The following is a 17,302-nucleotide window of genomic DNA, read 5'->3' as shown; positions in this document are numbered from 1 at the left end:
TGCAGCTGTCACTATTGTACTATCCGGTAATTTTTCAATGCTTTGGTAATCGAGCTCGGGCATTGACATTTATTTTTTTTTTTCACTGTCAGGCAGTAAAGCTACAGCTGCCAACACGCTACCGAACAAAAGAAAATATAGTTTCTTTGCTGTACTAACTGTTTAGTGTATCAAATATCTAGTAGTTGTGTTATTACAAATTCTACAAATTATAAATTAACTAGAAAATCCAAAATGAATCGATAATTTCGAATGTTTTGGGCTTACTGACAGAATCCAACCGGCTTATAAAACTTATGAATGTTCTAATAGGCATGGGCGATGCTATCTGATGCTGATATTTAATCGATATTGTCGGTATAGAAGTTTATACAAACAGTATCAAGTATATAAAATTGTCGATAACAAGCAGTGGGGTGATGTCGATTTTATGGTAAAGCCCTGTTAAAGGGCATCTTCAGCGGTGATCTATTTTTGGAACAACTTTGTACGACAGAGAACAGACGTAAAAAAAATAATGTGTTTTGATTCAAATTTTTACACACGATTTTCAAATTTCTTTATATGAACATGAATATCTGTTCTCTGTGTTTATACAATCGATTTACACCAGCAAAGCCTGAAAAGAACCAGCTGATATAGACCAACTTTGCGTTCCCCGCACTGGTGTTGTATATCTTGTGGTTTTAAACCGCTGACATCCGTCACTCTGTCAACAATAGAGGTTTCCCGTTAAAAAAAATTTATTCGCTCAAACGATGTCTTTCAATTTTTAAAACCGATCCTCATTTAAATTTTTTTTCTTTGGGGTTTAAAACTATTGAAAAAAAAAACGAAAAATGCAAATTTTTCTTTTAGACCATCACCATTTTTTAAACTGGGCAGTGGTGAGTTTCATTCAATAAGGCAAATAAAGGTGAGGAGATAGCGGGAGAAGAACGCTAACCAAGTAACAATAAGCAATAGGAGATAGCATTTTATTAGCACTAATTCAGCCTTATTGCCTTGCCAAATAGCTCTATATCATGTTTTTCAATGTTCAGGGCATTATGCTAAACTAGCATTACTGAGAGCAAAACATGCGCTTAAAGGGCTACCGTGAGTGCTCCGATGTAGTGTTTTTAATGCATATAGAAGACGCATTACATTTTTTCGTAAGTGCCAATAACGAGCGATATCGAGTTTTTTTCCATTTACGATACTCCACGTAAATGGAAAAAACTTTAAGGAGTGGGAATTTTCGACGCAAAGTTCGGCTATATAAAAGCATGAAACTTGCCGAAATACCCAATACAAAACTATCGCAAACTAGTGAGTGGGATCCAGAATCTACATCTCCTGAAGTCGTGGTTTCTGAACCGTCAATATCAGAAGATGAGAAAAAGTTCCTGTTGAATTCCAAACGATGTTGAGGAAGAACACATGCACAAAATAAACCATATGTATTACTTCTGAATATATTTTTTTGCATTCGTTCCAGACACCAAATAATTGAGGTTCTAATTTTTTTTTCGTTTGTTTCCTTAACTCGCATGTCAGAAAAGAGAAATCTCATGGGTGCTCCAAATCAGCATTAGTGATGCATATCAAGGGTTGCCACCTGCAGCACTTTAACAGCTCGCTATTTCGCATTTTTGACATTATATCAGATATATACAAGCATTTAGGTCATAACAAGTTCTTACCCAGAATTCTGTAATCAAATATAATATTTTTGTAGGGCGATGATTTAGTGCTTACTGGTTACTTGCGTAGTACCACAAGTATGGAATTATAGTGTTTATGAAGACAATAATAAACTAAACTTATTTAGGTGAGATCTCACACTCAAAACACGAGCCGATTCTCGTTGTTTTTCAACCATGACATACTGTCTTATGTTGACTAGCTTTTTTCCGCACCTTCATGTATACCTCATTGAATTTTGTTGACATCGATTTTCTGGCAGCTGTTTTCGATGTAAATAATCTCAACTAGATAAAAAAAAACAAACACCTTGAAAAAGCTGTGGGATAAACCTAAAGCCTGTAGTACACTCTTTGTCTAATGATCAAATATTTGACCTTCTGACATAATGGTCAAATTTATTTGACATCATGGTTGTTGTTTGCCCGTGTTTGCCCCATGTTAAAATTGGAGAGTGACAAACAATTATATTTGACCAAATTTTTATCTGTCAAAAAATGACAAATATTTGACGCTCGTTCAAAGAGTGTAATACAGGCTTAAGACAAGACGCGACAGCTGGCTTTTTATTTTCTTTTCGTAACGGCCGTCATCCCCGTCGAAATTTTTTTGAACGTACCATACCGTTGATGCCGGAATGATTATTTTTAACAACTTCTGCAGGTCAATGAAAATAAAACAAATTAAAATTGCAATATATAGGCGAATAATACTCAATTCTTATTTATTATTTTATGTTCAATAAAGCATACTTCTACTATCAAATTTTTTCGTCCTAAGGGCCTTGGTACCCAAATTTTTTCTTCCCAAGTTTCTTGGACTTCAACCGAAATAGTAAAAAACGATTAATCAATGCGTTTTTAAAGTTATAACAGTGAAATACATTACTCGGCAATATCATGTACCTTGCATACTTTTGCATCATTATTTATGAACAATCATAATAGCTAAATTATGACTCTCCAGCATCACTGCTTTACAGTGAAAAGTAACCTCGTTGTATTTTCTACGTGACGATTGCATTATCGGATTCAGCCAATCAGCAGCTGGTTCAAATTGGTTGCATGTAACGGTGACCAGCTGTCGCGTCTTGTCTTACACTCAAAATATTTTTCACGTTATTGTTACGTGAAATTTCCTGTACTTATTCATTTTCTGTCATTTTGCATGATTTATGTGACAAACATAACATCTACGTGAAAATCACATGCATACTATGTTTTATCACGTATCTACGTGAACTTGGCAACATCAAACAGAATGTCACAGAAAAAGTATCGCCTGAACTCTCTGTGTGAAAATGTACAGAAATCAAAATGGCGAAGCTGTTGTCTAACTCAGTCTCTGAAAATAAAATAGAATTTCTCGACGGCTTGCCAATAAGTGAGCTTTCGAAAAACCGTACGAATTTGACAGTAGTTGTCGCCGGCAAATGTCGTAATATTTTTCTGTCGTTTGATTCATTTACGAATCGGCGATTTTGCATGGCCGTGCGATTTATCAAGCAACACATTTCTATAATTTCTAAAAACTATTTGCCGTCTCTTAAGAATTGGGGAAACAAAATTTGGAAATTTTACGTTGTATAAAACGTAGTAGCCATAGTAGATAATCGAATGCTTTCCACTTTACCGGTAGTTGAATTCTACGTGAAATTCACTTAAAATGCATATGTTTGCTGTATAAGATAAACAGGATAAATCATCTCACCAGATCATGAATGAACTCAAATGGCAATCACGTAGAATTTACATGAAAATGACAGTGGAAAATATTCACATAACTTTTCCGGTAATTATAACGTGAAAATTATTTTGAGTGCAGGATTCCACCCGCGGCAGGAAATAGACCTTCCTATCTGCGCTAGTATTAGTGGTCGATTTCACTAATACAATTTTAATTTTGGTTGCAAATAATCAACAAGCTGGTAGTAACCAAAAGTTTCCTCCTGCCCCGAGCTTTTATTCAAGTTGTAAGCCGATTTTCAGTTTTATTTCATCTGGTTTTCCACTAAAACAAAGTTTGTTAAAACAGGTAACACTAATGAACTAGGATTAATAAGTGCAATATTTTTCGAAATTGAATATCAGCCTAGGGGTAAGACACTATTGATATATTGCGAAATATTCCCAATATTCAATATTAACAAGTATTTACCGTTCCATTTTCGGGCACCCCTCTATCTATATCATAGCGCATTGCTGTTACATCAAGCGTTACATTATCGTTGGAGGATGTCAATTGATATTTAAACGATAAATATCAAAACATATCAACCAATATCGTGTAATATTAGCGAAATATTTTTCATGGAAATAAAGGTGTCTAGCCCCTAGATATCAGCTGATTTTTTGGTTGAAAACAAATCGATTTTATTAGAATACAGACTAAGCCTGTATTGGTGAGATCTGGTGTAGAAGGCTCTATGCAGCCGCAAGGATATTGAGAGATTTGCCCAAAGATGAACGTGGTCTATTCCAAACACCGCGCTTGAATCAAAGGTCGCGCTAAGTTGCCAGATTACTATTTCCTTTGCGGACGGTACACATTTGATACTTAATTCTCTTCTGTTATGTTCAGCGTGCATAAACATTCCGTCTTACCAAAAACATCATATCAAGAAGACTGGGAACTCTACCTGAGACTGAGGGACAGTTTTGGCAGCATGTTATAGCGAATTGTTTTATTCCACTGTGTGCGGGCAAAACTGCCGAGGGATAATAAAACGTCATCGCCATTTAAGACGCAAGTAAGAAAGAGATGCCAGATAATTGTTCACGAACTTAGCACGTGCGGTGGTGGGTTGAAGCCGAGCCTTTGGCATCCCTATACCGAGTAACAGTGAATGACAATGAACTCATGTCCAGGGCTCAAATTAATTTGTGCCCGCTGTCAGCAGTAAGATAAAGATGTATGAAAAGAAGCGGTGATATGCTATCTCGTTTTTACATATGTTGAGATGTTAGCCCTTGAAACATGGCGTGATGGCAAAGGGGTGGTTGAAGCTGACAAATTTTACAGTGCGCTTCGGGCAGCACGGCAGGTCAAAACTGGGTCAAAATCGAGCGAATAAAGAAGAGTTTTGACAGCAGTTAGTGCGCTTCCAGGTCAAAACGAGGTGAGCTGGTGGAATAAAGAAATTCGCTATTAGTGTGTGCGCTGGCAATAGAGCTTTCTACGCCAGATTTCACCAATACAGGCTTAGTCGTGTATCCTTATAAAATCGATTTGTTTTCAACCAAAAAATCAGCTGATATTCATTTTCGAAAAATACTTCATCTATGAATCCTAGTTCATTAGTGTTACCTGTTTCAACAAACTTTGATTAAGTGGAAAAATAGATGAAATGAAACTAAAAATCGGCTAACAACTTGAATAAAAGTTCGGGGCAAGAGGATATTTTTTGTTACCACCAGCTTGTTGATTATTTGCAACCAAAAATAAAACTTGTTTTAGTGAAATCGACCACTAATACTAGCGCAGATAGGAAGGTCTATGCGAATGTAAGCTGAATGCACAGGCTGGACCACCAGTCGCGTCGTAAATCGCGATGTCGTTGCTTTATTTGCGTTGACGGCGTTGAAAGAGATTTTGGAAGCTACTTACACCACTCGCACCTATATAGTCGCGAATTGTCAAAATGTGCGTGATGACAAAAGCAAAAATATTTCCTTCCCTCTTTTTCGCATGCAAAAAACGAACAATTATCAGCGACACCGTCAACGCGAACTCTTAAGGCCCAAACACAATGGGTTCGTTTGCGTTGCGTTGACATTAATTTGACAGAAAATGCATGGACTAGCTGTCAAATTGCCGCAAACGCAGCCGCAACGTATCAATAGAGATAAGTGACTTTTCACCTACGCACACTAGTAAACGTGTAAACCCGTGTAAAGTTGCTTTTGTTTCTTCCAAACTGAAAATCGTCGCATCTCGTTGCTTCGACTTTTATCACTTTTTACCATTTTTGGTCGATTATGTTCAGCAGCTTCTTCCGGTTTCTGACCACGATTGAAAAAAAATATTCGGAAACAAGTTGAAAACATATAATGAGTGTTTAACCGAATATTTGTCCAGCTGCTAAGAACATAGCATTGCAAACAAAACAGCTCATTGTAAATATTTTTCCCAACTGGTTGCACTAACACATTCGTACGTAAAAAGTTCCATTGTGTTTAGACCTTTAGGCAGATTTGCCCTGACGCAGTGGAATAAAGAAATTCGCTATAGAGATAAGTGACTTTTCACCTACGCACACTAGTAAACGTGTAAACCCGTGTAAAGTTGCTTTTGTTTCTTCCAACCTGTAAATCATCGCATCTCGTTGCTTCGACTTTTATCACTTTTTCACCATTTTTGGTCGATTATATTTAGCAGCTTCTTCCGATTTCTGATCACGAATGAGGAAATTTATTCAGAAACAAGTTTAAAACATATAATGAGTGTTCAACTGAATTTTTGTCCAGCTGCTAAAAACATAGCATTGCAAACAAAAAAGCTATTTATAAATATTTTCCCCAATTAGTGGCACTAAAACATTCGTACGTAAAAAGGTCTATAGAGATAAGTGACTTTCCACCTACGCACACTAGTAAACTGTAAAACACCGCATCTCGTTGCTTCGACTTTTATCACTTTTTACCATTTTTGGTCGATTATGTTCAGCAGCTTCTTCCGATTTCTGATCACGAATGAAAACATCTATTCAGAAACAAGTTTAAAACACATAATGAGTGTTCAACTGAATATTTGTCCAGCAGCTATTTGTAAATATTTTCCTCATCTAATAGCACTAACACATTCGTACGTAATAAGGTCTAAAAATTAATCGACGAGACAGTTGCGATCAGCTGATTTAAGTTTGTTTGCTGGTGTACTTTGTGAGTTTTCAACTTTTGACAACCTCTGGTATGTTCGAACGGTCGCAACTTGGATGCAATTCGGATCGAGAAGCGTGAATAACAAACGGGTTCGGATCGGTTGCTCTAGTATTGCGAGTGGCAATTCTTTACACAATAAAATATCACCTTTGATTTTTTTTTCGACATTAAAAGATTTCGTGTTTGATTATAATCATGTTCTGGTCTTACAACGTGAAAAACAACAACAATAACAAACGCACAGGCAGTGAAACGTCACTCGTGGATTGCCTTCTTGGCATAAATATCGATTTCTTAGTATCGATACAACTATCGTCCATTTCTAGTCAGTAGATTTTGCTTCTTGTACTTTCGAAAATAGTAATTAGATAATAACGCCAAGTTCTGATTGAAGGAATAATTGTATTCCTAAATTATTGATGTTATAAAACAGCGTGATAAACTTAAGTATTAATTGGCTATCAAAAAGGTGATCATTTTCAAAAACGTTTAAAATAAAAAAAATAGATAAATGTTCTGTATAAGGAAGCCTTTCAAGTAGCCGGTGCTTATTAATTGATAATTTGTACGAGGACATTGTTTTATAATTGTTATAATGGGACATAAAGCCTAGTCAATAACAATATATACCTAATCTCTTTATAGTTACGAATAAATATTTAATATATTTTCAGCATTACTTTTTAGCAATGAAGGAGAAATCATTTTTCAAATTGATTTTTCTATTGACGTTACAACTCGTGGAAGCAAATAATGAAGGGGAATCTCCGGAAGTAATTACGTCTCCCAACAGTTTGCGCAGCGATATAGAATACAAAAGTCCATATGCAGATCCATCAAAATTTTACTTTGCTGATAATTTTGATGACGACGTTCAATTCGCAACTAAATGGATTAAGTCTCAAGCAAAGAAAGATGACATAGCTGATGAAATTTCCAAGTATGATGGCGAATGGAATGTCGAACTACCGCAAAAACCCTTGTTGCCAAACGACATGGGATTAGTATTAAAATCGAAAGCCAAACACGCAGCGATTGCATCTCGACTAACTCGACCTTTCGTGTTTTCCAATAAACCTCTAGTAGTTCAGTACGAGGTTAACTTACAGGATGGGCAAGACTGTGGTGGGTCGTATATAAAACTATTATCTTCAGGGAAGGAAAATGTTGATCTTAAGCAGGTTAGTAGGTGTCTACATTTATTTTATACTTAATTTGCTTCATACTCTATTTACTTCTTATTGGTCATTGTGAATATTCTGTTATAATATCGTTTTTCGCTTAGGGGCCATCCACATTCCACGTGGACAGATTTTAAACGATTTTGAACCTGATTTTGCGAGTTACCTGAAGCGCACCGTAATATTTGTCAGTTTGAGCCCACCACCGCATGGGCTTAGTTCGTAAACATCTCTCTGGCACCTTTCCTTGCGTCGTAAATTGCGTAAATAGATCGCCTTTATACACATAGTGGCGTCTCCAGGTTTCTTAGAAAGGGAAAACGTTAGGACATAAAGCCTCAGAAAACTTTTTACCTTAATTATTATTTGTCATTAAATACTGTATATTTCTTTGGCGATCTCAGATCCGCTGGACACATCCCCACAACCCTCCTTCCTTGCTTCAAAAGTCATCAGTTTATATATAGAATAGGCGGTTCTACTACGAAAGGCTGAAACTCAAAAGGCTCAAACACAAAAGGCTGAATCACGAAAAGCATATTATGTCGAATTCGTTTTTACGGCAGGACTATCCCGTCCCGGACTACGCTTTGCAGCTGAAAAAAAAACACTTTCCGAGCAGTTGTAATGGTGTGCCAGAGGTAGCTGTCACTTTTGTTTTGGTCATTATCGCTATTGTCTTTTATCGCGTTTGTGCTACTGTACGAAACATTTGCCAATTTACTGAAAAATGACAAAATAACAAAATAAAATAAATGAAATTCAACCCGATGTTTGACACGCGAAGAACGATAATCAAAGCAAACCGATTTTGACACATTTTTTTTTATTTTGATACCTACGTGTGAATGTGTTGGTGTCTTCAAAACTGCACTCTGTTTCTTGCGCGGACTGTTCGGGACAGAAAATGGGTAGTCCGGAAAATGTAAAAAACAGTGATAGGACAAAGTGTAGTTCGCGGGTTAGCTACACCGCAAAAACGAAAACGACATTAGTTTTAAGGGGTTATATACCTTTTTAGTTTTCAAAAAACCGGAAAAAATTTTATTACATTATCTTTGAATACAACATCTTGAGAACATTTCCACAAATTTTCATAAAGATCTGAGCAATAGGAAGTAAGTTAGAGCGATTTGCAACGCGCCTCGCTACGGCCGCATAAGCTAAACTTGAAACTTTACACGCGATTATCTCGGAATAGTTTTTTCCGGAAAATGACTTTGCCGTGATCCTGATTGCGGGAAAACTACTGAACCGATTTCCTCCATCTTTTTTTTTAATTTTCGTTATAAAATTCGCCGGTCCTTGAACGATCGCTTTTTGAAACATTCAGTTACATTTTGCCGCAAAAAAGTTTTTAATGCAATTTTTAGCGCTCAAAACGTGCATTTTTTGGGAAAAACGTTCCCGTTTGCACTGAAAACAAAATACCCATAAAAGTGATCGTTCAAGGACCCGGCACACTTCTAAACTAATGAAATAATATGAGTTTTTTGATTTCGGTTGATCCGCTGAGTCTCTATCAGGATCACCGCAAGCCTCTGCAAAAAAATAGCGTTTCGGGGAAACGGCCATTACTCCAGTAATAATTGGTATATCTCAAAATCAAATATTTTCTTGTTGTTGATAAACTGTACTTTCAGAAAAATACCACTTTGATGCAATGAAAATGGTGCTATGCACTTAAAAATAAATTCAAACTTCACTCATTTTTCTCGTCCAAAAAAGTATATAACCCCTTAAGCCAATCCACGAGTGACGTTTCATTGCTTGTACGTTTGTTATTGTTGTTTTTCAAGTTGCAAAACCAAAACACAACCGAACACGAGATCTTCTAGTGTCGGAAAATAAATCTAAAGTGGTATTCTATTGTGTAAAGGATTGCCCCACGCAAAATTAGAGCAACCGATCGGACAACTTTTGTTTTTCACGCTTTTCGATCCGCATTGTATCCAAATTACGATCGCTCGTACAAACCTGAAGCTGTCAAAAGTTGAAAACGAACTGAAATCAAACGATCGCAACTATCTCGTGGATTGCCTTTTTGCTGAAAATTTAAGGCAGTCAAATTGTTAGATTTGTTAAGTGTACAACACTGCTACCTACTACCCTTTTGCACATGGGCAACACTGTGTAGTATAGACCTTTTTACGTACGAATGTGTTAGTGCCACTAGCTGGGAAAAATATTTATAAATAGCTGTTTTGTTTGCAATGCTATGTTTTTAGCAGCTGGACAAAAATTCAGTTGAACACTCATTATATGTTTTAAACTTGTTTCTGAATAAATTTTCTCATTCGTGATCAGAATTCGGAAGAAGGCGCTAAATAGAATCGACCAAAAATGATGAAAAAGTGATAAAAGTCGAAGCAACGAGATGCGATGATTTACAGGTTGGAAGAAACAAAAGCAACTTTACACGGGTTTACCGTTTAATAGTGTGCGTAGGTGAAAAGTCACTTATCTCTATAGATTATTTTACGAACTGACAGGTATCACGGATCCTGCTGATATTGATCTTGCTTTTACGTGCGTTATATCAGCGGTTTCCAATCAGCATAAAAGAGAGGTGAGGAGGAGAGTGCATTTTTCTAGTATTAGTAAATGCTTCAAATGTAAACAGCTAGACGAACTTTATGGTAAACCCAAATAGCTACGTCACTATTTCGCATCAAATCTGGACAGAGGAGGGCGAGCAGAGGGGCGCGTGCAAGTGTTAGTAAGTTTCCTCCTCACCTCTCTTTAATACTCATTGAGCGGTTCCGAGCTGTTAAAATTTCATTCATGAATTGAGTTCAGACACGTATCGTAAAATGGTCTATATAGAGATAAGTTACTTTTCACCTACGCACACTAGTAAACGTGTAAACCTGTGTAAAGTTGCTTTTGTTTCTTCCAAAGTGAAAATCATCGCATCTCGTTGCTTCAACTTTTATCACTTTTTACGTGACGGTGGAAGTCCTGGGGAATAATAAAGTGCATCACAAAAACCGTGAAGGTGTTCAATTTGATATTTAGGTTTAATTTTCTAGATAATAATTATTAATTATTTTGTTGACCATACAAAAGGTTTGTGAACTACCAGTTCAAAATCACTGTGATAAAGCAATATTGGAGCTTCTCAATTCATTGCTTAGTAATAGAACATGAATAACGTGTGGAAATAAAAATATGCTTTATGAGACACCCAAAAAAGAGACGGCGCTGTAGTGGTAGTAAAATCGAAATTTCATGAGCATTTTGCTTAATGACCGGAAAAACTGCTATTAGTTACCATTTTTTTTATTATTCTAACTTTCCAGTACTTACTTTTACTATATGCAATCAATTTTTATCAAAAAATTTTTATTTTCCAATACAACTCCATTGACTCAATAAAGTTGTATAGGAAAATCAAGTTTTCTGTTAATCAATGCGTCTTGAGCTGCCCGGCAGGTCAGAACGTTTTCGGTTGCTTGTGGACTGGTCTTTGACTGCCTATAGCTTCAAAGTTCGTGCTTTGTCTTTTAAAGATTACCTGGAAGTTAACTTACATCAGTCTTTCTCAAGACTACCTATTTCTTTCTTTTTCAAGACTTCAAATTTGATATTATTTTTAAACTTTTCTCGTATCACTTGAAATGGGAGGACGAAAAAAGAAACAACGCATCGCTATGGGGAGGAAAAGAGAGGCATCTCCTTCTGACACTAGCTTATGCAGTGAAAATTTATTTGATATTCTGCCTGAGCAAGAAGCCGGCGAAATTGAAATATTCGAAAATAAAACTATTCAAAGTGAAATTTCTTTAAAAAAGGAGAAAGTTCCACCTATTATGGTAACTATTGCTTCTGAATTTAACATTTTTAAAAGAGAACTTTCTACGTTTCTCTCCGACGTCAAAGTTACTTATCAAATTGGCCGAAGAGGCGAATGCCGCTTACTGGTCCAAACATTGAAAGATTGGAATCGTCTTAATTAGTATTTAAATGAAAAGATGTATGATTTTTTTTACATATGACACTAGAGGCGCCAAGCCGTTCAACGTCGTATTAAAAGGTCTCACCAACGATCAAACCGTTGATGAGATCAAACTTACTTTAACAGAAATACTTGGCATAGGAATTTTCCTAGTTAATTATTTAATTCATTTTAACCGCACCGTTAACAATTTGAAATTTTTTAACAAAGCACATGCTATCTATATTGTGCGAGTGAAATGGGAATTATATCGAAAGTCTATCGGAGGTGGAAAGCATATCACCCAACGCCGTATTTGCCAACGTTATGGCCAGGGTTCAAAACTCTGTAACATGGACCAAAAATGCATTATTTGTGGAGACTCTTCTCACAGGACAATTTTAGTCCTGTGAAAGAGAGTAAAAATTTTCGCTGTGCGAATTGTAACGGCGACCATATGTCAATTTTTTATCAATGCCCAGTCCGTTTAGCAATTGTTAAGGCAAGGCAAGATAAACAAAATTCAATTTACCATTCAAAACAAAATTCTCCAAGCGTACCAGTACCGCCCACTTTCTACTCCTTTGCATACTCGTTTAACATATTCACAGGTTACAGGTAGTTCGAACATTCTACCGCCTAATGTTGGTAGTTCGAAAATGACCGGTAATATAGGAGGTAAGCAAAACACGGTAGAAAACAAAAATACACCTATTATCCCAGCTAATATTGCTACCGAAAAAAATTTTTCTAATGTCAACTGCCTGGTGCCTATTACGACAGGTAAACTTTCTTTCCTGCAACAGGCAATGTTCGATCTTATGAACGTTAATGTTGCAGGCAAAATCCCTGTTTGAAACCATTCAAATTGGAACAAATTCTACAAATAAAATTGTTTCTAATTTAAAATTTAGCAAAGATTTTAAATAAAACAAGCAAAATTTAAAGTTGAAATGCTCGCTCATTGAAGGCCAACGAGAATGAGCTTTTTAATTTTTCAACAGTAAATAATGTGCACATTGCAATTATTACTGAACCATTTTTGAAACCTAACATCATATTAAAATATGATCCCAATTAGGTGGTTCATAGATATGATAGGATTCAGGGTTCCGGCGGTGGAGTTGCAATTGTTATTTATCGCCGAATCAAACATCGTGGGGAAGACCCTATCTTGAGACGAAAGTTATTGAAACTTATGGAATTGAAGTTCAAACTGAACTTGGGATTTTATTTACTGCCGCAGCATATTTACCATTCCAATACACACGCGAGTACAAAAATTATTTTAAAGGTGATTTACAAAACCTCATCAGAAATCGTTCAAAAATTTTCATAATCGGTGATTTTAACGCTAAACATCGATAATGGAATAATTCTCAAAGTAATTCCAATGGGAAAGTTTTATTCAATGGTTGTTCCTCAGGTTACTATTTTATTTTGTATCCGAATAGTCCTACATGTTTTTCTTCTGTAAGAAATCCATCAACAATTGATTTGGTGCTAACAGATCAAAGTCATGTATATAGTGAATTGACATGCTAGCTTTGATTCTGACCATCTTCCAATAACTTGTTCCATATCACACGAATCAATTCTAAACCCTATAAGCACTGTTTTTAATAATCACAAGGCTAATTGGAAAAGATATAAAACTCATATTGAAAATAATTTCAATAATGAGCTAGATTTGCAAAACAAAGTGAATATTGATTCCGCTTTGGAAGCATTGAAATGTGCAATTATTGATGCCAGAAATTATTCTGTTCCAAAGGTTCAAGTGAAATTTGATTCACCAATAATCTTCCACTTCTAATTGGTTTGAAAAATGTCCGCAGACGTCAATATCAACGTTCTCGTGACCCTGTTTTTAAAATTAAAAAGATTAACAGAAAGAGATTAAACATAGATTTACTCTCCTGAGAAATCAAAATTTTGAGACTGAAGTTGAAAAATTGAAATCATATTCAAAACCGTTTTGGAAGCTGTCGAAGATTCTAGAAAAACCTTCAAAGCCTGTTCCAGTTTTAAAAGATGGTGAACGTTTTCTTGTATCCAAGGCTCAAAGACTTGCTCAGCAGTTTATGAGTGATCATAATTCAAATTTGAATTTTGTGAATCCAATTGAAAATGAAGTCACATATCAATTTGATTTAATTTCTTCCCAGAATTTTATACCTACAGAAATTATTGAAACTAACTTGAATGAAATTAAATCAATTATTAAAAATTTCAAAAATATGAAAGCACCTGGTAACGATGGAATCTTTAACATATTAATCAAACATCTCCCTGAGAGCACAATGGAAATTTTAGTAAAATTTTTCAATAGTTGCTTCACAATTGCATATTTCTCCCAAATTATGGAAAAATGCAAAAATAACTCCAATTTTGAAGCCGGATAAGAATCCAGCTGGGGTTTCAAGTTATCGACCAATCATTTTGCTTTCTTCAATAAGTAAACTGTTTGAGAGAATTATTCTTAACAGAATGATGTCACACATCAACGAAAATTAATTTTTTTCAGATGAACAGTTTGGATTTCGCCATGGGCATTCCACTAATCATCAATTGCTCAGAGTTACTAATATGATACGAACTAACAAATCTGTAGGTTATTCCACTGGAGCTGTTCTTTTAGACATAGAAAAAGCATTCGACAGTGTTTGGTATAAAGGTTTGATTGCGAAATTGCAAACATTTAATTTTCCAATCTTCCTAATCAAAATTTTAAAAAATTATTTTACTGATCGAACTCTGCAGGTTGTCTATCAGAATTTAAAATCTGATAGATTTCCTGTCAGAGCAGGTGTGTCTTAAGGTTCAGTCCTGTACAACATATTCACTTCATATCTTCCTGATTTGCCTCCAGGATGTACAAAATCATTGTTCTACGGTGATACGAGCATTTCCGTAAAAGGAAAAAGTTTTCGTGTCATATACAGTCGAGTGCAGAGAAGTTCAGATATCTTTTCTTCCTACTTGCAAAAGTGGAAAATTTCTCCCAATGCTTCTAAAACTCATATGATAATTTTTCCCCATGAGACTAGGGCTTCTTTGCTTAACCCAAACAATAATCACGTTATCAAGATGAATGGGGTTATTTTAAGTTGGTCTGACAAGGTTTAGTACTTGGGACTAATTTACGACAAAAAACTTATTTTCAAAGAGTACATTGAAAGTATACAAGCAAAGTGTATCAAATATACGAGATGTTTATATCATCTCCTTAATAGAAATTCCAAAGTTTGTTCAAAGAATGAACTTTCGATTCACAAACAAATTTTTAGACTAGCAATACTTTATGCTGTACCGATCTGGTCAATTTGTTGTTTAACAAGGAAGAAAACGCTTCATGGATTCAGTATAAAATTTTGAAAATGATTTTGAAGCGTCCTCCTTGGTTTGGTACACTCGAATTACATAGACTTACTGGTGTTGAACCATTAGAAGCTATGTCAAATAAAATTATTAACAATTTTCGACAAAAATCGTTGCAATCCTCAATTGCTACGATAAGCTCTCTTTATAGCTAATATGTTAGCAATTAAGTTAGTTGTAAGTTTACTTCCCTTTCTTGACAAGTAGGATTAAATGCCTACGAATGATAAGTCCTAGTTCCGAAAGCAAACAAATCCTAACAATTAAAATTACAATTTTTCTAACAGTGTTGAGAAGTCACCATTTGTGATTGGACACACATACTAATTATTTTCTAATATTTATCATAAATACTTAAACTACTAACAACCCCCCCCCCCCCCTTAAAAAAAGTTTTCTGTTAAAAATAGATTGCATATAGTGAAAGTAACTACTAGAAAGTTAGAATAGTATAAAAACAGGGTAACTAATAGCAGTTTTTTCGGTCATTAAGCAAAATTCTCGTAGAAATTTCGATTTTACTACCAATACCACTACAGCGCCATCTCTTAGCATTGAACATTGTTTTGGGTGTCCCATTTTACCTGATTGCAATACCTTTCAATGTGTTACCTTTCTTTTTCGTTTGGCTCGAATTTTGACATGTTCGTTTGGCTCACAACATTCTCTTTGCGTATCTCTCCCTTCGCTTTGAGAATAGATCTGACACTTCTTACATGTGAAACCTACACACAAAGAAAATATTACCATGTGAACACGTAACACGTTGTTATAAAGCTACATGATTATCTAGAGGGGGGGTGGGGTCTGACTTTGTGACGAAATGCTACGATGTGGGAGGGGTGGGGAACCAAAAAACCTTAAAATAAGCTACGTCATTTATGCATGCTCCCTTAGAACAAAAACCTTTTTCGACTCCATCGGAAATAAAATTTACATTCTAGAACTGTCAAATGACGTCATCGTGCAATGACCTATAGCAGCATAAGCTGTCAAATGAAACTTCTTTCTCATTCCTGTTCTGTTACCTTAAAACTATTAATCACTTTTCCTGAGTTAATACTGAAAATCGTTTTACCGAGTTATTTTATTTCGTTGGCCTTCCATAACACTGTTAGGTTATAGGCCCAGTGTTTCGGACATCCCGTAAATGAATAATATTAGAATTTTCGCGATGGATAACAATGGAAAAACGGAACGCGTTTATATGTTCGACGGTGGTAATTTCATGGCGTGAAAGTTCCGCACACAGGTGTTGCTGGAGGAGCATGACTTGTTTGAGTGTTTGGAGATGGAAGTTGACGATATTTTGGAAATGCAAGAATCACCGGGCGACACGTAGCAGCAGAAAGACGAAAAGCAGAAACTGCGAGAGAAGAGACGTAGGCAGGACCGGAAGTGTCGGTCACTGTTGATTTCCTGGATTAATGACACTAACTCGAATACGTCCAGGAAAAGAAGACCCCTAAGGAAATTTGGGATGGCTCAAACGTGTGTTCGAGCGGCGGAGCATCACAAGCTGAATGCATTTAAAGCGTCGGATGCTGGGTCTGAGGCTCGAGAACGGTTCGCTTGATAAACATTTTTTATGCTTCGACCGGCTCGTTAGGGAGTATCGTGTAACCGGGGTGGAGATGGAGGAGCTCGACATTATTTGTCATCTGCTTATTACATTGGGCCATCGTTTTCGACTGCGGTAACGGCCATCGAGACCATGCCAGAAGATAAACTAAGCATCGAGTTTGTCAGATGCCGGCTGCTTGATGAGGAGGTTAAGCGCAAGGGAATAGGCGATGAATCAATCATCCCAAAAAGTGGTTCAGCTGCATTTTTCCTGCAGAAACCAAGAGAAGAAGAAAAAAAACTTCAAATACTTTGTATGTAAGGCCACAAGCTGGCGAACTGCACGAAAAAGAAGGAAAATGAAACCAAAAATGTAAAACGGAATTCTAGAGCGTATTTAGGTGATAAAGCAGGTACTTGTTTTGTGGTATTGACTGCTGAAGATCGGCTGCTCGGATCATCTTCTAAATGATCGGGCACTATTCGAGAAACTCGAGCCATTGGAATCTCCAGTGGAAATTGCCGTAGCGAAGAAGAGAGAGACAATTTTGGCAAAGCATTCAAAAACAGTAAAAGTGTTGGCCCTCGTTAAAGGTAAATTCACCGAGTGTTATGTAAACAATGTGCTCTACGTACCGGAGCTGCGTTGTAGTTTTTTTTCCGTAATGAGAGTC

At 36.2% G+C, this 17,302-nt stretch overlaps 2 protein-coding genes across 5 annotated transcripts in view; one reads left to right on the top strand and one right to left on the bottom strand.

Annotated features, from left to right (window-relative positions):
- LOC129727008 (E3 SUMO-protein ligase PIAS2) overlaps nt 1-6,773 on the bottom strand; it is a 73,662-nt gene extending 66,889 nt beyond the window's left edge. Inside the window, exon 1 of the mRNA XM_055684355.1 lies at nt 6,714-6,773. Coding sequence (XP_055540330.1) covers nt 6,714-6,734 — 21 coding nt within the window. The 5' untranslated portion in view covers nt 6,735-6,773. The remainder of the gene's footprint in view (nt 1-6,713) is intronic.
- A 93-nt stretch (nt 6,774-6,866) lies between these two features.
- LOC129727010 (calnexin-like) overlaps nt 6,867-17,302 on the top strand; it is a 37,139-nt gene continuing 26,703 nt past the window's right edge. The window contains exons 1-2 of one of the 4 annotated variants that reach the window (XM_055684363.1): nt 6,867-7,035; nt 7,241-7,747. In XM_055684363.1, coding sequence (XP_055540338.1) covers nt 7,256-7,747 — 492 coding nt within the window. In that variant the 5' untranslated portion in view covers nt 6,867-7,035; nt 7,241-7,255. Of the gene's footprint in view, nt 7,132-7,240; nt 7,748-17,302 lie in introns of all 4 variants that reach the window. The other 3 variants (XM_055684364.1, XM_055684365.1, XM_055684366.1) reach the window with 3 other exon arrangements.

The sequence above is a fragment of the Wyeomyia smithii genome, chromosome 3, assembly GCF_029784165.1.
Source record: "Wyeomyia smithii strain HCP4-BCI-WySm-NY-G18 chromosome 3, ASM2978416v1, whole genome shotgun sequence".
Lineage (NCBI taxonomy): Eukaryota > Metazoa > Arthropoda > Insecta > Diptera > Culicidae > Wyeomyia > Wyeomyia smithii.
Note: the sequence above shows the minus strand (reverse complement) of the source record. Positions and strands in the feature narration are given on the sequence as shown.